Source organism: Pteronotus mesoamericanus, unplaced genomic scaffold, assembly GCF_021234165.1.
Source record: "Pteronotus mesoamericanus isolate MK-2021 breed Mesoamerican mustached bat unplaced genomic scaffold, CSHL_Meso_final contig_100, whole genome shotgun sequence".
Taxonomy (NCBI): Eukaryota; Metazoa; Chordata; class Mammalia; order Chiroptera; family Mormoopidae; genus Pteronotus; species Pteronotus mesoamericanus.
In genome coordinates, this window is record NW_026554999.1 from 656,947 (window position 1) to 679,967 (window position 23,021).

Below are 23,021 nucleotides of genomic sequence, written 5' to 3' on the forward strand. Positions count from 1 at the left end.
CAGCAATCTTTGACACACGCTCGCTATGCAGGGGCCAAGACTAATGCGAGACTTGTGAAATATACGATCCATTTATATCACACTGAAAGGCAAGTCACTAATCTAGGCCCCCAAGGAAGTTTTTTTTTTCTCTCTTGCTATAGTCAATGCATTCTCCAGATGACAGCTCTAAACCGCCACAACTCCACTTTCACCCGGTCTCTCGAAGCCGCTCCGCCGTGAGGCTGACGCAAGCGCACACCGAAGCCCTGCGTAAGCCTTCTCCACACCCTACCCGGGCGGGGCCTCGGGGCTCTCTCCGCGCACCAACAGACGCTGGAGCCGTGAGCGGCACTCCAGAGCGGATGGAGCCGGCCGATGCACCGGAAGCAGTCGCTTCAACTTCCGGAGGGGCTAGTGCGCCTGGTGCGGGAGCTGCGGGGCCCAGATACTGTTCTTGAAGTAGTGGGTGCACCAACATGTCTCGAGGTTCCAGCGCTGGTTTTGACCGCCACATTACCATTTTTTCACCTGAAGGCCGGCTCTACCAAGTAGGTGAGTTAACCAGGTGCACCTTTGGTGGATTGGAATTGCTCTGTCATGTTACGGCCTGAAGTTTAGCCCGGTGCTGAAACATGGTCAGAGTTGGGGCAGAAGGGCCTAGCTTGGGTTGAGGTCCCGTGGTGTTCTCACCCCAGTTTGGAGGCAGGGATCAGGGACCCGAAGGCTGAAGGCCTCTTGTTATTCAGGGCGAGCGGCCTCACCGCCTGGACACAGTAAAGAGCTAAGGAAGGTAGGACTGTAATATCTGACTCCAACTTCCGGACGCCTGTTCACTTTTTACATTTTGGCCTAGGTGGACGCAACGTCTGTACTTCTCTAAGGAGTAATTGGTTCCTTTACCTCCCAATTAAAACGTCCCCTCTCCGTTTTCCTTTGTTTGCAGCATGCATTTCCTTGTCCTGTGGTTGTTTCCACGCAGGCATTTAGAGCCGTCTGTGTGTCCTAGGGGATGCAAAGATGTCACACCCTCTCATGCTGAAGCTCACAACTTAAAGGGAATGGCAGATAACGTAAACAAACGGATAAAAAAAAAGGAAGATGCTAAATTATTAATATCTACAGAGCTCAGGACATCTTTGGAAAACTGGTAAATGAGTGATTGTCAGTTCTAGAACTGCTCTTGAAAGTAATATCCACTCTTAACCTGTTTGACTGCTCCCGCCGTTTAAAAGCTGGTTGTGAATTGTAGATGATGTGTGGCGAACTAGCTGTTTATTGAAGAAAGTATTAGTGGAAAGTCTAAACTAGTTATCATTTATTTAGTATAACAGTGTATTTTGTTGGATCAAAATGGTGTCAGGGTTTAGGTTATGATTATAACTCGAACCCTTAATCTTTTGTTATATAAAATTTAGTATCAAGAGAGCCTGATTTACACCTGTAAATTTTAGAAATAGAGTTAAAGGTAATTTGGAATGAACCCCCCCCCCCCATTGTATGACTACATACTGTATATAGTGTAGCAAGAAACAATATCATATTGGGTAATTCAGTAACCCTTTTAACTCATCCTCCAATTGAAAAATATGGTCAATATTTTGATCATTAATATCTAAACAATGATTTTAAACTCTGCCTTGTTGAACAACACTCTGTTATTCAGGACACTAATTAGACAGTACTAGGAAAAGGAAAGTGAAAGAATAGTTAGTGTGAGCAAGCAGTATTGTGGTGAAGATTTCAGGCCTTGGAGCTATCATTGAGATTCAGATACCTACTCTGCTCCATATTAGCTGACCAAGCGATACAACTTTAGCCTTAGTTTCTCTTTGCAAAGTTGAACTAATAGTCCCTTCCTTATGTGGTAGTTTTGAGGATTCAATAAGGTGATGTATGTAGAGTGCTTAGCACAGTATTAAGTGCTCAGTAAATGTTATTAGATTCCTGTTAATTCTTTGGCTTTTGGTGGGGAAGGAGGAGCTGTTAGATTAGATGCTCTGTAGTTCTGGAATATTTCCCATCCATGCTTGCTTCGCTAGTGAAATATATGTGCATTACCACAATATCATACATGCTCTTTATTATTGGGTTGGCCAAAAAGTTTGTTTAGTTTTTTCCATAAAGGACACATTTTTCATTTTCACTGATAACTTTTTGATTTGGATATTTTGTTATTCAGGGCAAGCTGCCTCACCCTGAATAACCCTGAATAGTTATCTCCCATTATTGGCTTCTAGTGGATAGAGGTCAGGGGTGCTCCTAACTTTTTCCAATGCATAAGACAACCCCACAGCAAAGAATTACTTGGCATAAATGTAAATAGTACCAAAAAACTTAACCGCTTTTGACGCATTTGATCAGTCACAGCACCTACTCCATGCACCGCACAATCTTTTTTTGTGATTTAGTTGAATTTTTACCTTTCTTGAAACAATAAAGCATAACATGTCGAAAATGTTGCGTATATTCTTCCATCTTCAATATTAAAATGGCTGCAGAAAAATTCACCGATTTTGATTTTTTTAAAAATGCATGTTGATATGATAGTTGTCACAATACAATCTAACTACTAAGCATTAAAGACTACTAAAGCATTACTAGAGCCATCTTAGGGGAAAAAACTAAACAAACATTTTGGCCAACCCAATAATTTGTAAATTTTAGAATCCACCTAAGACAAAGTATATAAAAATTATAGAGTGCAAACTTTAACACTGACAGTGGGAAAATAATATAACAAACATGGGAGGTGACAAGGGGAAGAAAGATTAATGGAAAGGTGAGCATGCTCCTCATCTTTCATAGTTGGGAGTCAAGAGGTAAGTGTAGTCTAAAGTTGATAAATCAAAAAAATAGAAGTATCAATTTAAATTTACAATGCTAACCATAATTATAAACAAATCATTGATTGTGTTTGCTTCCAGGGAGTAGGGAGATTTTTTTATTGTCATTTTTACCCTTTGTAACTATTGATAAATTTTGTTGACGTGTGTATTCAAGGTGTATGTATAGAAAAACTGTAGAGCTATATACAGAGCATCTAGCTTTGAAATCTAATTTTAGGAATTTCCCAAGCTATCAAAAGGGGAACTAAGCCCCAAGTGGAGCAAATAAGCCTGGTTACTTTCAAGCCAGCCTCTTCTGCTTGCTCACCTTCTGCTGGATAGGTCTGGCAAGAGAGGAAAGGAGCAGTCACTTGAATTTTCAGGCCAGGTGGATGTGAGCGCTGCCTGGTTGCTTCTGGGAGGGGAAGTTACTGACAATGAACAAGAGAGAGAGGGACTGGTGGAGGCAGACTGAAGAGGACAATTTTCTAATCTAGGAGTGGCATTGTGTATTGAAGCCAGGATTCCTGGGTTTGAGGCCCTGTTCCACACCAACAATGAGAACTTTCTTAATATGTAAGAGAGATAATAATTCCACCTATCTTATAAATGTGAAGTACTTAACAGCATCGCATAGTAAGTGTTCAATAACTATTTCTGTGAAGGATGCTGTCAGGAAGAAACAGGTGGCTAATAAAAATGGAATCAGGAGTTTTACAGATAAATGGACTGAGAAGTGCTTACTATTTGCCTCTTTTGCTGTTAAAAAAAAATCTTGTTTTAAAGTAATGTTTCTCAACCCAGAATTCTCGCCTTCCTTGAATCTAATTTGAAATTAAATGCCTGTGTGTACACACACATGCATACAAATCTACATATCTAATGTAACTACACAAAAAACGTAATGTGGTCAAACACTGCTATGTTTTGAAACTTCCTATTCCCCTTCCCACTAGTACTCAGCTTTCTAGTGACTCGATCTGCTTGAAGATCTCTGTTTAAAAGTGTAGTATTTGGAGGCACTGTAAAATGAGACACACTTCCCAGTTAAGTTACAAGGTTAAGGAAAGACAGAATGAACAACTTCAAAATATCTTAATAACAAAATGTAGTCACACATCATTGAAATCGAATGTAGACATATCCTGCCTTCCCCAGAGAACATTTCTTGTTTTTTTAATAACCAGACTTTATAGACTGTATGGATCATTTTCCCAGTCCATGTTTATGTGGGGGAAGAAAGTTTTTTATCTCCCAAAACTCAGTACAGCATTTTAAACAAAATTATGAGTGAGAAAATCCTTGAGGTACATTCCTGTAATCAGCAGAACCGCAATATCACCTGTAGATGCTGATGAGCACACGTAAAGGGAACGTGCATCTCCACTATTGCTAGCATCGCACCGAGCAGGTCATACTGTGAGCCGTGGTCGGGCATTGTATGCTTGTCCTGAACTTTTTGTCATAGTGCCTTTTATATTTAGCTCCTGTTTTTTCGTAGTATTATACAAATGAGTCCCAGGAAAGTTGGGAAAAATTTGTAAGGAAGGAAGCAGAATGAGTAAGAAATTATTGAGGAAAAGAGGTCTCTATACAAAACAGCTATTAATCATTTTGTTTGTGATGAAGGAAGCAATTTACATTCTAATCATATGGTTTGCTGTTAGGTTGAACCATATAAACCTAACTTTTGATCTTGACTTTTTTAACCTATACAATGGCTGTTTCATGTGGTTCAACCAAATACTTACATACAGATACATATTTTACTATTTAAGGTACCATTTAAGAAATTGGGGACTCATGGTTGAGGATAATCCATTATAATTTCTCCCATGTAAAAATGATAAATGGGCTATCAGTTATCATTTTCCTGCATAATCTTGAACATTGAAGAACAGATTACTGAGATTAACAGAATAGTGTTTAATAGTTTTGCAGGTTTCTGGAATTTTATCAAAAAAACCCCAAATCTTTAGTGATGGAAATAAAGTGTATAATTACTACTTACAGCATGTAAAATCTGGATTTAAAAAAATAAATATGGCCCTATTCGAGTGGCTCAGTTATTTGGAGCGTCCTCCCATACACCAAAAAGTTGTGGGTTTGATCCCTGGTCCAGGCACATACAGGAGTCAACCAATCGATGTTTCTCTCTCTCTCTCTCTCTCTCTCCCCCCCTTCCTCTGTCTCTAAAATCAATAAATCAATTCTCGGGTGAGGATTAAAAAATTTTTTAATTAAATATATTTTCAATAAATAAGAAAGCCTTTAAAGTGCTGCCCATAAACCATTCTATTTTTTCTTAATTAGGCTTTCTGCTCACCTCTGCTATGTACTGTGATACTACTTTTTACCCTACCACTGTTTTTTCCCTTAATTCTCACCTGAGGGCCTGCTTATTGATTTTAGAGAGAGGGGAAAGAGGGAAGGGAGAGAAACATTGACACAAGAGAGAAATACCGATCCGTTGCCTCTTGTATGTACCGCAGCTGCGGATGGAGCCCACAACTTAGGCATGTGCCCTGCCCAGAATTGAACCTGCAGCCTTTCAATTTATTGGACCACGGTCCAACCAACTGAGCATCACCAGCCAGGGCCCTACCAGTATTTCTTTAGTTATTAAGTTGTCTCTAGATCCTTTACTCTTGCAGATTCAATTTTTCTGGAAATTATTACAAAATATATGTTTTATGGTAATAGCATTATAGTGGTGATTCATTTATACAGAATTTTACTGAAAATTGCAACACAATGAGTACTAAAATAACTGTACAAAGCAGGGTACTGTGGGAAGTGACACTGCCAGGGAGAACCAGGAGGGTTTCCCCCAGAGAAGATGAATCGATCTAGATGGAGATTAGATACGGAAACTCTGGAGAACCAGTGCATAGGTTATTGTGCCTGGAACACAGACAGTGACAACTGGAAGAGTAGATTGTAGCAAAAATTTTAAAGAGACTTGTGTGGCATGCAAGGTTTGGACTTTATCCCGTGGGTTTTAGACATAGATAGCAGAAGTCTTTTAGAATGACAGGATTAATATTAAGTCAGGATGCAGGAGAGTTGAGTGAACCAGTAAGGAGAAGCTTGTTCACTAATCTTCATAAATCCTAATGAGTAGAGTAAGGTATTGACAGAGGAAGAGGAAAAGGAAACTCAGAGTAGACCTGAGTGGACATTTGAGAGAAGAGGTGAAGAATCGAGGATGCTACTCAGGTAAGTTTGGGGTGGTACCCAAGTTTGTAGCTTGAAAAACTGAGCAGTTAGGAATACCATTGTTTGAGATAATGACTATAAGAAAAGTATTTATAGAGAGAGGAGTTTATTTTTGTACATGCCTGTGGGCAAAATAGGCATTTGTAAGTATGGGTTCAGAGCTGAAGATGACAGAGTTAGTAGTGATAAGATAAAAATCATCCAGGGACAGGGAGAAATGACAGGATCCTGGGAAATACCAATATTTAAGAAGCTGTCTGAAGAGATAAATGGGAGTAGTGATAAAGACTGAGAAGTTCAGAGAATTAGAAGATGAACAGTAGGAATGATAATTTTTTAAAAACTATAAACTAAAATTCAGTTCCTCAGTTGCATTAGCCACATTTCTTGTGCTCAGTAGCCATGTGTAACTGATGGTTATTATACTGGACAGTGCAAATATAGAACATTGCCATCATCACAGACAGTTCTGTTGGTTACCACTAGGCTGTATAGAGAGGGAGAGAGGAAGAGGACCCCTTTAATGAGTCCTTGTAAATTCACAACTGCATTCTCTCTTGAGGAGCATTTTTTTAATGTGTAAAATATTTTTTGTTTTATGAGACAAGATTTTATTATGTGGTGGGGGTAGTTTTATCTTTTGTTGCTTTTCTCTTTTGTGTTTAAGCAGACCAGATAAGTAATACAAATGAGTAAAACAGGCTAGGTGAGATATGACAAGTAGGGGGAAACCGTGGAAAACTACAAAACACATGCCAGCCTTAGATGATTTTGCTAAGTGTGAATGAGGGTCAGGTATTAACAGAATTTTTTTTTTCCTAAAATAACAAATCTTGATTTTAATTAAAGTCTTTTTAGAGCCCTGACTGGTGTGGATCAGTGGGTTGGGTGTCGTACCACAAATGGAAGCATCACCTGTTGGATTTCTGGTCAGGACACATGCCTGGGTTGCAGGCCAGGTTCCTGGTTGGGGGCATGTGAGAGACAACCAGTAGATACTTTCTCCCGAGCATTGATGTTTCTCTCCCTCTCCCCCTCCCTTACCCTCCCTCTAAAAAATAAATCTTTCCAGAAAACCCTGTATTCTAAACCAACTTGAGTAAATTGGGTTGGGTCCATGCCCAACCTTTGACTTAGTACCTTCTGGTTGCAAATTTAATTTTAAATTTCCTTGGTTCCTACTTTCTTTGATTCTCCAGCCTGGATATGGAGGGTAGAGATACACATTTTAAAATGCTAAAATTAGTGGTGAAACAGGAATTGCCATCGAAATTCAGAGAAAGAGTTGAAGAATCCCATCTGGGACAATCAGCGAAAGTCCATGGGAAATGAAAGAGGCCTAAGGGGAAGGGCAAGCTTTGGATAGATGGATATAAGAGTGAGAGGGCAGTCCAGGCTGGACATAAAGAAGCAAAGACATTGATTTGGGAAGGATCAAGGTCTATGAATATGAAGCGTAATGGAAGAAGAGAGTTTGTATTACAAACTAATAGCCCACTATGGCCATAAATGGAATATTTTTTTAAGCCAAAATTGTGTTCTGAACAATTGGGTAATAAAAGCAAGCAATTGAAAATGTGGTACTGAAATTAGGCAAAATTAAGAATGGTGGCTCAGATATTAGAATCATCCGTACAGAAGTGATTGTTCTTTAGCCTCTGTAATATCTATGGTAATAACCCCCCTTTTGGTCCTGATACTGGGGATTTGTTTTCTCATTTCCTTGATTAGCTAGGGGTTTGTATTAGTTTCCTGTGACCATTTTAGTAAATTACCACAAACTTGGTGGCTTAACAAAAATTTATTGTCTGGAAGCCAGAAGTCCAAAATCAGTATCGCTGGACCAAAATCAAGGTGTCAGACAGGGCCATACTCTCTCTGGAGGCTTTCAGAGTATGCATTCTTTACCTCTTCCACTTCTAGAGGCAGCCAGCCGTCTTTGGCTTATGGCTTCATAATTCCAGTCTTCTAGACCAGCATCATTGTCAATCTCATACTGCTCCCTCTTCAGAGCACCTTTTCCTCACTGTGTGTGAAAACTCCCTCTCCTTCTCATATACATGTGATTGCATTTAGGGCCCACCAGGATAACCTCCACATATTCAAGGTCCTTAAGTTAATCATCACACCTGCAAAGATCCTTTTAAGGGGGCCACATAAGGTAATATTCACAGGTTCTAGAGATTAGGACAGGGATATCATTTGGGGACATTTGGATTTATAATTTTGTTTATTTTTCAAAAAATCAAGTTTTTGCTAAGATTCTCTTGTATGTTTCTTTGATTTCTGATCTTTATTGTTTCTTCTAATCTGGGTTTACCTTTTCCCTTTTCTAACTTATTAAAGTGAAAAACTTACATCATTGATTTTAGAGCTTTTCTAAGATAAACAGTTAAAAGTATTATATCAGTTTTTTTATTTTGTTTATTGATTTTTTTTTTTTTTTCCCCTAAGAGAGAGAGGAAGGAAGAAAAGGAAACACACATTTGTTGTTCTACTTTACCTATTCATTCATTGGTTGCTTCTTGTATGTGCCCTGATAGATTGAACCTGCAACCTTTGGCATATCAGGACAATATGTCAGTTTTCTACACTGCATAAAAATTATCCACAAATTTAGCAGGTTAAAATAACACACTTATTTCACAGCTTCTTTAGGACAGGAGTAGTTCAGGAACGGCTTAGCTGGGTCATCTGCTTAGGATCTCACAAGGCTGCAATTATGGTGCTGTCCAAGCTCTGTTAGAGTCTCGAGGCTCAACTGGAGAAGAATCTGCTTCCAAGCTCATTGAGGTTGTTGGCAGAATTCATTTCTTTAGGGACTGAGGACCCCAACTATGTGCTGGCTATTCACAGGGGGTTTCTTGCCATACAGCTACTTACCAAGCCAGCAAGAAGAATCTCTAGTCTGCTAGCAAGACAGCCTCATATGTAAGCAGGAGTGAGATATCCTGTTACTTTCGCCATAAGCAGTTTTTTAGAAGCAAATTGTAGGTCCTGCCCACACTCGAGGGAAGGGCATTACACAAAGGTGTGAACACCAGAAGGCAGGGATTGTGGTGGAGAGGCCACCTTAGGGCCTGTTCACCATAACAGTAAAATCCCTCCTGAACACTGTTTTATCTGCATCCTACAAATTTTGTTATATTTTTTTACCTTTCAGTTCAAAATAATTTTAAATGTCCCTTTTGATTACTTCTTTGACCCATAGATTATTTAGAAGTGTTTTTAAGTGTTCAAATACTTAAGGATTTCAGAACTTTAAAGTTTATCAAGACTTGTTTTATGGCCTTACGTATGAACTGTCTTGTTAAATGTACCATGTGTATTTATATTATAACTATATCATATGCTTATATATTCTTTAGTTGTTCCCAACAGTATTCAGGTATCAACTAGGTAGGTCTAGTGGTTGATAGTATGGGTCATATGATACATGTCTACTTTTGTGTACATGTCTATTTCTGGCAGTTGGCTGAGTGGCATTTTTACAATCTTTAAATGGGTGGGATTGGCCACCTCTCTTTTTAATTTTGTCAGTTTTCCTTTCATGTATTTTGAAGTACTCTTTTAAGGTATATAGTCTCTCCAACTTTCTGATGCTTACTGTTTATATGGTATACTTTTTTATCCATTTATTAAAGTGTGTCTCTGGTAGACAGCATGCACTTGAATCTTGCTTATGTATCCATTCTGACAATTTCTGTTTTTTATTGGAATATTTTGACCACTAACATTTAATGCAGTTGTTGACATGATTAAAGTTTATTATTTATTTCTGTTTCTCTGTTTTTTTTTGTTCCTCTGTACCACCTTCCTTGCCTTTTTTTGGATTATTTGGATTTTTTTTAGAATTTCATTTTAATCTATTAGCTTTTTGGCTACTTTGCATTTTTTCTATTGGTTGCTCTGAGGATTATAATATACATGCTTAAGTTCTCCCATCCTTCTTAAGTTAATATTTATCATCTCACATAAAATGTTCAAATCTTGAAACCTTGTAAGTCCATTTACTCCCTTTCCTATATATAGGTAACATTACATAACATTACATGATTTTAGGTATTTTTTAAAAGAATGAAAGAGAATAAAAGTATCTTATATTTACCATTCTTGATGTTTCTCATTTCTAAATATTGAAGTTTTCATTTGGTGTCATTTTTTTCTTCACCCCAAAGACCTTCTTTTAGCATTTCTTATTGCTGATCTGGAAATGTCTTTATTTTACCTTCATTCATTGAAGGGTTTTTTCTTAAAATTAAGTTTATTGGGATGACATTGGTTAATAAGATTTCATAGGTTTCAAGTGTACAGTTCTATAATACATTATCTTATATTGCATTGTGTGCCCACCACCCAAAGTCAGATCATCTTCCATCACCATATATTTGGCCCCTTTGCTTGTTTACTAACCCCTCTACCCCTTTTACCTCTGGTAACCACCATACTGTTGTCTGTGTCTATGAGTTTCAGTTTTACATCCCACATATGAGTGAAATCATATGGTTCTTAGCTTTTTCTGACTGTTTTATTTCACTTAGCATAATATTCTCAAGGTCCATCCATGTTGTTGTAAATGGCAGTATTTAACCTTATGACTGAGGAATATTCCATCATATATATTATATGTACCACACCTTGTTTATCCAATCGTCTATTGAAGAACGCTTTAGTTGTTTCCATGTCTTGGCCACTGAGCAGAGTGCTGCAATGAACATAGCTGTGCAGATATCTTTGCAAATAAATATTTTCAAGTTTTCAAGATACCCAGAAGAGGGATTGCTGGGTCCTATGGTAACTCTGTTCTTAATTTTTTGAGGAACCATGAGACTGTTTTCGATAGTGGCTGTAGCAGTTGACATTCCCACCAGCAATGAGTGAGGGTTCCCTTGTCCCCACAACTTCTCCAACACTTGTTATTACTTGTCTTGTTGATAATAGCTGTTCTAACAGGTGTGAGGTAGTATCTTATTGTAGTTTTGATTTGCATTTCCCTAATAGCTAGTGAAGTTGTGCATCTTTTCATATATTTCTTGGCCATTTGTATGTCTTCTTGGGAGAAGGGTCTGTTCAGGTCCTCTGCTCATTTTTTAATTGGATTGTTTGGTGTTGAGTTGTATAAGTTCTTTATATATTTTGGATATTAACCCCTTGTTGGAGCTATAATTTGCAAATATCTCCTATTCTGGTTGGTTGCCTTTTTGTTTTCTTGGTAATGTCTTTTGTGTGCAGAAGCTTTTTTAGTTTGATATAGTCACGTTCATTTATTTTTGCCTTTACTTCTCTTCTCTTTGGGGTCAGATTCATAAAATCTTCTCTAAGACCGTAAAATCTTGTCTGAGGGGTCAGACTGCTCACTTGCTCCAGAGGCGGGGAGCTAGGAGCAAGAGAGTTTTCATCTCAGATGGATGGGTATTAGACATCTGGTGTCAGTCCCCTGGAGAGTATCTTGAATAACAGATTTCTTCTGGGGAATAGGTGTGTTCATGGTTTTGTTTTTCAAAACTTTGCTTCAGCAAGGTGTGAGAAAAAAGGAGAGGCTACCAAAACTCATCTGATTCCAGATATGATAATGGAAAAGAATTCCTAGGAAACTCCCCCGACCACCAAGAATGGGTCTAATTAACCATCTGCGTGGTCCCAATCCTCCTCCAATGGCTGGTAGATGAGGAAGGTCATGTGTGTTCTAAGAAACAGACAACTGGACATGTACATTCATAGCAGAAGGAAACCATCAAGCAGTGGAAGGATATTTTTGTTGGATATAGAATTCAGAACTGATGATTTTTCTTTCCACACTTTAATGATGTTTTACTATCTTTAGTGAAGTCTGCGGAATTCAAATCTTTGTGCTCTTATGTATAATCCGTTCTTATTTTCTGTTTTCAAATTTTTTTCCTATTTTTGGTTTTCAGCACTTTAACTGTAGTCAGCCTATGTGCAGTTTTCTTTGTATTTGCCCAATTAGAGTTTGCAGAATCTTCAATCTGGAATTTTATGTCTTGCCTTATTTGAAACATTTTAGCCATTATTTTTTCAAATATTTTGTTTCTCCATATATGACTTCAGTGACACATACATTATATTCTACCTTTTGATGTTGACCCACAGACTCATCGTCCTTTTTAATATTATTCATTTTCATTTCCATTCATTATTTATTCTGCAGTTGAGTCCATTTGATTAATTTTCTTACTCCAATTATTTGTTCAGTTTTACAGTTTCTATTTGGTTCTTTTGTACTTCCTCTGCTGAGATTTCCTTTCTCATTTCATCTTGAAAATATTTTCCATTATATCATTGAGCATAGTTTTAATGACTTTGCTTACTAGTACAACATCTGGATTATGTCAGGGTTGGTCTCTTGCAAATGGATCACATTTTCCTGATTTTGGTTTGGTTTTGGTTTTTTGGTTTGTGTGTTTTTGTATGTTGAATAATTCTGGATTAAACTGAACATTTGTGAATGCTAGGTTGTGAAGACTGGATTCTGTTATATTCCTCTAAAGAGTGTTGATTTGTTCTAGGAGACACTTAATTTGGGTGGCAGCTCAAAATTTCACTTTTTTTTTTTTTAAATCCTTAGCTAGGTTGCCTGGAATCTGTCTTGTTATGAGAGGGGGCCAACCCCCCCCCCGAATTTATGTATTTAAGAATGTGTATTTATTCTTACATGTTCAAACTTCAGTCACCTTCAAAGTACTCTCCATCTGATAAAATACACCTATCAAGACTTTTTTTCCACTGCTCAAAAAAGTTTTTTTAAAACGTCGATTTTTATGCCTTTTAGTGCTTCCACCAATTTTTTGTTTGTTTGTTTCACCTCTTCCCTTTGAGGACTTTTCTCATCCAGGGAAACAAAAAAGGTTGCTTTGGGTGAAGACCGAGGTCACTCAGGGTGAGATTGAGTGAATAAGGAGGGTGGGGCACAGGGGTCATGCCATTTTTGGTCAAAAACTGACTAACAGTGTGGTGTGGGCAGATACGCTCATAAATAACCCATCATGAAGTGGGCAAATGCATTTTGAAAGGGTCTTTAAAAATATATATACTGAGCCTGGGCTGGTGTGGCTCCGTGGATTGAGTGCTGGCCTGCAAACCTAAATGCCTCTGGTTGATTCCCAGTCAGGGCACATGCCCAGGTTGCAGGCTAGGTCCCCAGTTGGGAGACCCTACCCTCCTGTACTGTCTAAAAGTAAATTTTTTAAAAAAATTCACTGAGGCCTAACGCAGCCTCTCTACCAGCTGGTACACTGACCCAACGGAAGAAGCCTGTACTGCCCTTCAGAAGATAATTCCGGAGTTTTTTGGGTCCCCCTTCATGTACTTGTAGTTATGGAATCAGCTAGAGATTTGGGCCACATTTAGATGTAGAAGTTGGGCTCTCCCTCTCTGGCTCCCTTCTCTCTCTCCCTCACTTTCCAGCATCTATGGTTACCCTCCCCCTCAAACTGTTCTCTAGTTCGTTAGGCCACAAGGACTGAATTTTCTGTGGGTGTTTAGCCCTGACTGGAGCCTGGACTCAGGCAATAAACCACAAAAATGGGAAATTCACCCCATGCTATTCCTTTCTCCCAAACATTGATTCTCCCTCTAGAATCTGCCTACTTTGATCCACTTTCTTGTCTGTTCAGATAGTTATTGTTTTGTCTAGAGTTTATAGTTCTTTTTAATCTGTGGAGGGATGATCTGATTTTCTTGGCCATGTGAGAAACAGAACTAAGAAGCATTTAGAAACATATTTTGGAAGTTATTTGTGGTATTTTAGAAATTATTTGCAGTTTAATGGAATGGTAAAATACTATAATTAGCCAATAAATCTGAGCTAGAGTTAAGGATTTCCTTTAAAGTGATTTTTCTAGAGTTTTCTTACTCTTTTTCTCCCTCTTCAATATATAGCCATTTAGAAGTATTTGATGAAGGATTTTTATTATAGCTCCTGTTATAGGAAATTCCTTAGCTAGTCCTCATCACCAATAGTTCTTTGAACAAATGAGGCCAGGCCTTAGATCCAGTGCCCAGAGTAATACGTGACAGAATTTAAAAGCATCTATTATGTGTGAAAATGTAGATACTGATTGGAGTTATGAATGTTTTTTTATATTGTCTTCTGTTTTTTCATATTTCCTGCAATGAGTATATATTAGTTTCTGTTGCTGTTTTCCTAATCGCAAAATATTAAATTTAAATATTATGGAAATATATAACATAGAAAGGGATAGTCTCACCTGTAATTCTCTTCTCCAAAGTCAGTTATTATCAACTAAACAACATGGTGCAAAAGTAGTTTGTTTTTATGCTACTACTTTGATGCAGCTGTTTTAACCTGGGTAATGGTTTGACAACAACTAAAAGTATACAGGCTGAAGTTTGTTATAGACAAACTAAAGATTCCTATGTTGTAAGTAATGTGGAAAAATGGAAAAAACATGATCCAGAAAATTCAGCTTGTTAGGAAAAAAAAACAGTGCAACATAATCTAAGAGCAATTAAAACTGCTTATGGTCAAATTAATTATTGATCAAAAGTTAACAGAAATAAAGAATATTAAAATTTAGAGCAACTAAGTTTGACCTAGCTAAACCAGACTTAGTAGAAATAGTGGCCACAAAACCAAGTTTTAAAATGATAAAATGTCTCTGGTTGGGTAGCTCAGTTAGTTAGAGCATTATTCCCAGTATGCCAAGGTTCCAGGTTAAATCTCTGGTTAGGGCACATACAAGAATCAACTAATGAATGCAACAAATTGTCGTTTCTCTCCTCCCGCCCTCCCACCCTTCTTCTCTACCCTCCCCTCTCTCTCTAAAATCAATACATTAAAAAATATTTTACATAAAGTGATAAAACATAATTGATAAAGATGTGATATAATAATTTAATCTTTATTTGAAATTTGCTACTTAAGCCTGATAAAAGTGATTTTGGTAATATTAAAATAAAAGAAAATGGAGTTGGTTTAACTGATTTATTATTGTTATTTTGACTTTTCATATCTTAGATGACATTCCATGTTAGCTTTTAAAGCTCTGTCTCATTCTTTTTAATAACTGCTTATTATCCCATTGCATGAATCTGTGATAATTTATTCTGCCTTTTAAAAAAACTATTCTGTTTTCCAGAATATGCTTTTAAGGCTATCAACCAGGGTGGCCTTACATCAGTAGCTGTCAGAGGGAAAGACTGTGCAGTAGTTGTCACACAGAAGAAAGTACCTGTAAGTAATCCTACCCAGATACCCATTATTACAGAATATAATGCCTGAATTTTTCATGAGTTTATACAAAGGTATACTGTTACCTGTATATGTTAACATTATTCTTGCTTTGACTTTGCTTTCCTAGTATTTATTGAGCAACTGTGAACAGTTTAACTGAGTAGACAGAACCAGCATATTAAACTTTGTGATGATAAGCACCGTGGAATTTCTAGGTCTTTTTTTTTCGTGGATCTTGAAACACACTTTGGTGAGCTGTAGTCCTTGCTCCCAGGAAACACACTATCTAAAACAGGAAAACAGAGTCCCCCTTCCCTTTTTAAAAAATTGGTGTTAACTGTAAAGTGAACAGAAGACATTTATTTATAGTGTATTATAATTCCATCCTTATTTTTATCACTACACAGAGACTGGTGATTTTTTTTTAATTATCTTGATTTATTTTGTTTATTAGGACAAATTACTGGATTCCAGCACAGTGACTCACTTATTCAAGATAACTGAAAACATTGGCTGTGTGATGACAGGAATGACAGGTAATTGTCTTGATTATCTACTCAGATTTGTTATTTTCTACAAATTATTTTTTAGTTTTATCCTAATTTTTATACTAGTTTTATACTAAAGGAAATGCCTTATTTTTCAGGTGATATGAGTAGATTAGTGGTTTTCTAAGCTAGTATCAATATCTTCAGAGTATTGTGAGCTTTTTTAAATTCATGAGTATAACAGAATTAGATATCTATACTGTTGTTAGGGAAACTAGGCTGAGGTCCCTTTCATAGATGATATATTTCAGATGTAGTTAATAGTTCAAGGGGATGTAAATCAGTATATCTCAAACCTGGTAAAAATGGCACTGGTTAGAAGTAGGTGAGAATTATAAAATACTACCTTGGGTTTCTGTTTTCTGAAATCTAGGGAAAATTCAAGCTTACCAAAAAAGATCAAGAGAAACATTCTCTTTAAAACATGTTCTTAGGGAGTTGTTAGTTATAGAGACTATTTTGACAGCTGATGAAGGGCTCAGAATAAAAAGGCAGTGCTGTTTATAGAACTTTACCATAAAATATATTATTTTTGTCATGTACTTGTTGCTGTCATTCACTGTTCATTGGTCGAAGAAAAAGCCATAGTGGACCACTTCTGTTTTCCATAAGTCATAATGGAGATATATATACATATACGTGGAAAATTGGGTGGTCTGGAGTTTCATTCTTTCCGTGTAAAGAACTAAATCTTTTTTATGCTCTTAGCTGACAGCAGATCCCAGGTACAGAGGGCACGCTATGAGGCAGCTAATTGGAAATACAAGTATGGCTATGAGATTCCTGTGGACATGCTGTGTAAAAGAATTGCTGATATTTCTCAGGTCTACACACAGAATGCTGAAATGAGGCCTCTTGGTTGTTGTAAGTATACTAAGAAGCCTCCCAAATAATTGATTAATTAGTTGTGTTTTTTTAGAGAACATACATAAGGAAAGTTATTTCAGTAACACCTGGGTTCTGAACATGTAGTTTGGAAATTATACAAGGTGAGGAGATCTTTATAATAAATCAACAATGAAAGATAGGCTTCACAACAGTATTTACAGTATTATCTTTAAGTTTTAGATGCTGTTAGACTTTCTGTCAAAACATTTCTATTTAGGGTATGTGATTTGAAAGATCCAAGTTGCTCTTTTATATCAGGCTGTTGTAATGTTAGTTCTACAGCAATTCTAGATTACTAGTTTGAAGGAAATGCCTAAATTGGACATCCTAACAATGTAGTTGTTTGTGGGTTTTTGGGGTTTTTTTTGACCACCCTAAAGAATCAGGCTCACACACATATGCCTGTGATTCATATTTTTAGAATAAATTTCTTTTAGTTTTTTAAGATTTTACTTATTTACTTTTAGAGAAAGGGGAAGGGAGGGAGAAAGAGAGGGAGAGAAACAGCATTGTGATTGATATACATTAATCGGTTGCCTCTCGCACACAGCCAACTGGGGACCCAGCCCGCAACCCAGGCATATGCCCTGACTGGGATTCAAATCTTGACCTTTGTTTTTGCAAGCCAGCACCTAATCCACTGAGCCACACCAGCCAGGGCTAGAATAAATTTCTTTTGTAAAAAAAAACAAAACAAGTAAAATTTTATTGAGAGAGGGGTAAGATTTGCTGATTTTAGACTTAATATATTACCCTGAAAAATTCAATATGTGTGTTTCTGACATAGTGTCATTTGTTTATGAAAATTAAAACAGTCAATATAATGATTTCTCTAGCATCTAATCCTATTTTTTGACCTCTGACGTAAAAATCCTCCCTTGATTTCTTCAGTACTCTTTTCTCCCCCACTTCACTTTCCTTAGTTCATCCTGTTCTTCTGTCTCTCAGTGCTGTTGCTCACCAGATTTCTCTCCTTGGGCCTTCTCTCCTTTTTTGTTCTGTCTATATGGTCTCATCCTCTTTCATGGCTTCATGTATAGCCTGTATGCCAGTCATTCCCACAGTACTTATAGCCCAGTCCCTTCCTCCGTGTCCCACAGATACTTCAAACTTGAAATTATTAATGTTTTCCTACTTTCATCCTCTATTTTTCTTTTCTACCTTCACCCCACCTTTGGTGGTCATCTGATTAGTCATCAAGCTTTTCCTCAGAATGTGTTCCTTCTCAATTTCCTCTGTCACTTTTTCATCATCTCTTGCCTTTGCCACTAAATTTACCTTCCTCTTCTCTCCCTTCTCACTGTTTCTTAACCTGTCTTTCCTAATGCTGCATGAGTTGTTATTCTGAAATCAAATTTTGTTTGTTGCTCCTGTGGAAAAATAATTACTCATTGGCTAGATTGTAATTCTTTACTCCTTAATATCACATGCTGACCGCCTAACAGTTTACCCCCAAGTTGCCTCTTTCTTGTACTGTTTTCTTCCCTCATCCAAATACCCAGTAATACACAGATCATTCCCTGGGTGTACCCTGACCTTTCGTGTCTTGTTCCTTTTGCTTTGATTGCCCTTAAAGTCCTTATCACCTATTATACCCTGCTCATCTTGCAAGACCCTGGAGTAGAAAAGGAGTTTCTTGCTTCCCCCAGGTAGTAAGTGGATATCTCTTTTGTGTTTCCCTTGTACTTTGTATGTATTAAAGTATAAAATGTAAAGAAAATTCCAGGGTAACATTAACACTTGGAAAAAAGCAGTTATCTGATCACTGTCATAGTGTTTGTCAGTAAAATAAGGTTGAAAATTCCTCATTAGTAGACTTTATAAAACATCTATAAATGTGAATAAAGTAGTCAGTTCATACTACGTTTTAAAAGAAAAAACTTTAAAAAGAGGTTCAAATCTAGAATGTAAGAAAGCACGAGTTAAGCCATTCTTAATACTTTGTGACCTTCTCTTCTGAGTAGAAAGAAGTTTGGTGGCAGTAGTTATTTTAACTTATTATCATTCTAATAACATGATTATATTTGTAATAAATTTACATATTAATTTAGAATTTAGAATTTAGTTTATACTGATTAGTAGGGCACGTATGCCAACAGAAACAAAGACAGGCAGTGCAGGGCTGACATTAGCCCCTACACCCCTAGATGTATTTCACTTTGCTCCAGCATTCCCAAGGTGTGTTACATTCACTTCTAGTTCCCTGGAACCTTAATCGGTAGTTCTTAAACTTAAAAAAAAAAGTGAAAGTATTTCATGGTCAAGTAAATTTGAGAACTACTGAGCTAAAAGTAGGTCAACGTACAGCAGAATACTTTAGAACAATTAATATGCTTTTGTATATTGTTTTCTCTAAAAGGATTATATGAAAAGTATTTTTTTCCAAATTTATTTAACCAAGTAACGCCTTCAGGAAATAGTGCTCAAAGGAACATGCTTTGATTAATAGCAAGGATTCAAAAAATTATAAATTACATTTGTGATCATTGGAACTTTCTAAAAATCTGTGATAAAACCTTTAGCGAAATGGAAGTTTCTGTTACTTAATTTATGTGTGGAGATAACCTGTATTTTGTTCATTGGGTTTTTTTTTAAAACAAAACATATATTCTAAAATAGCTGACCAGAGTAATGATTAATGACAACAGCTAAGAATTTTTGTTGTATAAAGGTATAAGCTATTAAATGAGGGTCTTTCTTTTTAGGTATGATTTTAATTGGTATAGATGAAGAACAAGGCCCTCAGGTGTACAAGTGTGATCCTGCAGGTTACTACTGTGGATTTAAAGCCACTGCAGCAGGAGTAAAACAAACCGAGTCAACCAGCTTTCTTGAAAAAAAAGTGAAGAAGAAATTTGATTGGACATTTGAACAGACAGTGGAAGTAAGTTAGTTAAAATAAGCTGAGTTTTTTTTATGCTGTATAGAACAGTGAAGATCATTGCATACTTGACAGTCTATAAACTCTGTTCCTGGGTTATGTCACAAGATCCAAGCTTGTCACTTAATAGTAAAATTGATGTTGTTCAGCTGACATGGAAACAATGAGGACTGCTTTTATTCACTTAATTCCCTATTTTTATTTCATAATGCATTTGAAATTGCTTTCAACAAAACACATATAAAATGGAAAAATATAACTAAGAATAGGAATCAAGACTAGACCTGAAGACCTGCATAGTTATGATTCAAATTAGTCTTAAACTTCTTAGTAGCAAAAGTGAGAAAATTGAGTTAGTAATGTTGCTCTTATGATGTACTAAAGGAAAAGTAAATAATCACACACCAAATTCTCAGGGGAAGCAAACATCTTCCTAGAAAAAGAATATGCTCACAGGATGATTTGGCAGAGAAATTGTATCTGGGATACAAACATAGTGCTAGCTTTATGCAGGGTTTTTATGGGATTATTTATTATGATTGGGAACTTCTAAATTGATAGAACAAGCTAAAATTCTTTTACAGATATTTACTAACATTAGACTGAAGAAGCCTCTTACTTATTGCCAAGAAGTTATTTTAGATTTTGGAATGAGGGTCTGGGATACACCATTTCTAAAGAGTAATGACATGATTCTGACAAATGACAAAGGAAAAATTACCATCTAGTACTTTTATGTTTGGTTGGCAGCAGTATTTATACTTACAGGAGATACAAAGCTAGTTTTCATCTGGGAGTTACTATGCCCTGGTCAACTGTTTCTTAAAGGTTTTTTTATTGCATCTCATAATTACATAAGTAATTAATCACATCAGATACAGAACTACTTAAAACATTCTTAAATTGTCATCCTGTAAATTCCTTGAAAGAAGACTATGTCATTCATTTTAATCCTCTCTTTATCCCACTCCAAGTGCAAAGCATAGTGTCTACCGTGTAGTGGTTATCAACCAAATAGACAGTTTTGTGTGACTCTTCCTATTTTGTTTGATGGACCCCTTTGGTTTATGGCTAGATTGGTATAAACAAGTTTCTTCTTATTGGCAGGTGACATGATAGAATTAAGCAACCTGTTAGTAATGTGTGGCAATGAAACTACATCACCAAAACATTGAGCAAAAATGAATACCTTGTGGTTAATTAATGATTTGAATAAGCTTGGAATCTCTGAAAAATACTGTATTTTAATGTTGATACTTCTTTCAGACTGCAATTACATGCCTGTCTACTGTTCTATCAATTGATTTCAAACCTTCAGAAATAGAAGTTGGAGTAGTTACAGTTGAAAATCCTAAATTCAGGTGAGTTGTATTATTGACCAGGTACTTAAAGAAGTTTGCCAAGTGATAAATTCCAGCCTAGGAAGACAGACATGTGGGGGCCCATTTGTCCTATAACTTAGGGAGAAAATAATTTTCTTTTAAACTGCAATTTTAGTTTTTTTTTCCTTCAGCACCTGGAAGATCTGTTTTAAAACTTACTGGAGGTCAAAGTAAACTATTTTAAAAAATAATAATAAATAAATAACAGTGGTAATAAATACCTTCCAAAAAATAAAACTTACTACATGTCTCTCGGAGACAGACATAACTGCTTTTCTTTTTATTTCAGAGTGATTTTATATCTAATGCCAGAGGTGACAAAAAATAACCTTGTTTATATAAGGAGTAAAGTAAACATAAGTGTTTTCCTTTTTCAAGCTTAAGGTCAATAGAAATTCCAGTTGTCAAAGTAGTTTTCAGGTTTTTCAAATGGAGCTCAGTTATTTAGTGGTTATTTAAGTGAAGAGCAATATGAACTGCTAATATATACCAGACCCTATCTGGAGATCTTTGGAAGCCCCAAATTTTGAATACAGCTCATTGAATTGCAGATACTTGATGTCTGTCTGTTCTTACTAAGTGAACTAAGTGACTAACTCCCACAAATCAACAGCTTCCATGAGTCAAATCTGTACCGGTACTTAACATATCCAAGTTCATTTAATCCTCCCAGCAACCCAATGAGGTTGTTACTTATCATGAACTTGGTTGCCTTTTTGAGTAATGGAAAATACTTCAGTTAAGTCCACAAATGGAAGGAGCTGGCAGAAGGCATCTTAACTCTTATGTGTATCTATTCTTTGGTCACAATTATAAGGACACACAGTTGTGTTTCAGGGAAGGAAAAAAGGATGTAAAATAAACTAAGCTTAAACACACCTCAAGGAATCTTTTGTTAGTGTGCCTTTTTTTTCTGATTTGTTCTTTTTGTTGCCTATACGTAAGTGATACAAACATGAAACGTTTATAGAATTAAAAAAAATTTTATTCTATCTTTTTTCTTCCTGTATGAAAAGTTTGTCTTTTTTTTTTTTTCTCCTGACAGTAAAATTTCATCAATTTACAGATCTCTCTAAAGGACTTGTAATTAGTTTTTGTTTCCTTTTCTACTCTGAGACCCTCCTTTAAAATTTTTATTTCCATCAGTTAGTTAAATAGATAAGACACCAAAGATCCTCTATTTTCAAAAAGCCCTTGTCCCATTTATAGATTTTGTCATAGTAAGTATACTTAAATAATAACTAGACTATGTAACATAAACATCAACAACTATATAAGCTACCTAACATTGTCCCAGTTTGCACTAAGTAATGTCACTTTGACAGTTTCACTTTTTAAAAGTCTAGCAGTAATAGGTTGCGTTAAAGATTGCCAAGCAGTTGATTCCTTGGGGGCAAACATCATTTAGAAAATACCCTATGTTCAGTGTGGAGTGTCTTATCTCTCAGCTGATAAAACTTGAGTTATAGTAGGTTTAAAGGCGTCTGGACATAGGAGCTAAAATAGAATGCTTTATGTGTAGTTCAACTTTATATTTAAATATTTTCTCTCATTGCTGCAACTAAAAAGGTTTTGTTTTCAAAAGACCTAATTATAGATCTGATGTCAAGTAAACGTTTTTGTGTATAGAAGGAGTGGATACGACATCTGAGAATCCCTTCAGAATAATCTAAAGGGATGAGTAGTAGGTGTATAAAATTTTTAAAGACTAGCTATAAATTGATAATTGTTGAAGTTGGGTGTTAGGTACACTTGAGTTCATTACTACCCATTTTACTTCTGTGTGTGTTTGGAATTTTGCGTTGTAGAAATTTTCAAAAAGTAAATAGTTTGGGGTTTTTTCCCCCTTTGCCTTCTAGGATTCTTACAGAAGCAGAGATTGACGCTCACCTTGTTGCTCTAGCAGAGAGAGACTAAACATCGTAGTTAGTTTACCAAATCCGTGACACCACTTGCCTGTGTGTTTGGTAACAACAGACCAACATTATCGAGGCCCCTGGATTGAAAAAGGAACCTCTTCCTCTCCTGCCACTGAAGTGGTTAGGATTCTATAAAAATAAAAACAGTGCTTTTGGAAAATAA

General features: G+C 36.4%; 1 protein-coding gene and 1 pseudogene across 3 annotated transcripts; both read left to right on the top strand.

Annotated features, from left to right (window-relative positions):
* The first annotated feature begins 349 nt into the window (after positions 1-349).
* PSMA6 (proteasome 20S subunit alpha 6) lies at positions 350-23,021 on the top strand. 3 transcript variants are annotated; one of them, XM_054587579.1, is made up of 7 exons: positions 350-534; positions 15,146-15,240; positions 15,695-15,776; positions 16,497-16,652; positions 19,382-19,560; positions 20,824-20,918; positions 22,799-23,021. In XM_054587579.1, the coding sequence occupies exons 1-7, from the start codon at positions 459-461 to the stop codon at positions 22,854-22,856; spliced, it is 741 nt and encodes a 246-aa protein (XP_054443554.1). In that variant the 5' UTR covers positions 350-458; the 3' UTR covers positions 22,857-23,021. The 3 variants fall into 3 exon arrangements, with proteins under 3 accessions (XP_054443554.1, XP_054443715.1, XP_054443633.1); XM_054587740.1 differs by having other exon boundaries at positions 392-530; XM_054587658.1 differs by lacking the exon at positions 350-534 and adding an exon at positions 946-1,129.
* Positions 11,298-11,793, top strand: LOC129071391 (selenoprotein K-like; annotated as a pseudogene).

Bases quoted from the DNA above. Each gene is read 5' to 3' on its own strand.
- PSMA6 (XM_054587579.1), top strand. From the start codon at position 459: ATGTCTCGAGGTTCCAGCGCTGGTTTTGACCGCCACATTACCATTTTT. The intron at 19,561-20,823 runs GTAAGTTAGTTA...TACTTCTTTCAG, and splicing joins CATTTGAACAGACAGTGGAA to ACTGCAATTACATGCCTGTC. The intron at 20,919-22,798 runs GTGAGTTGTATT...TTTGCCTTCTAG, and splicing joins GTTGAAAATCCTAAATTCAG to GATTCTTACAGAAGCAGAGA.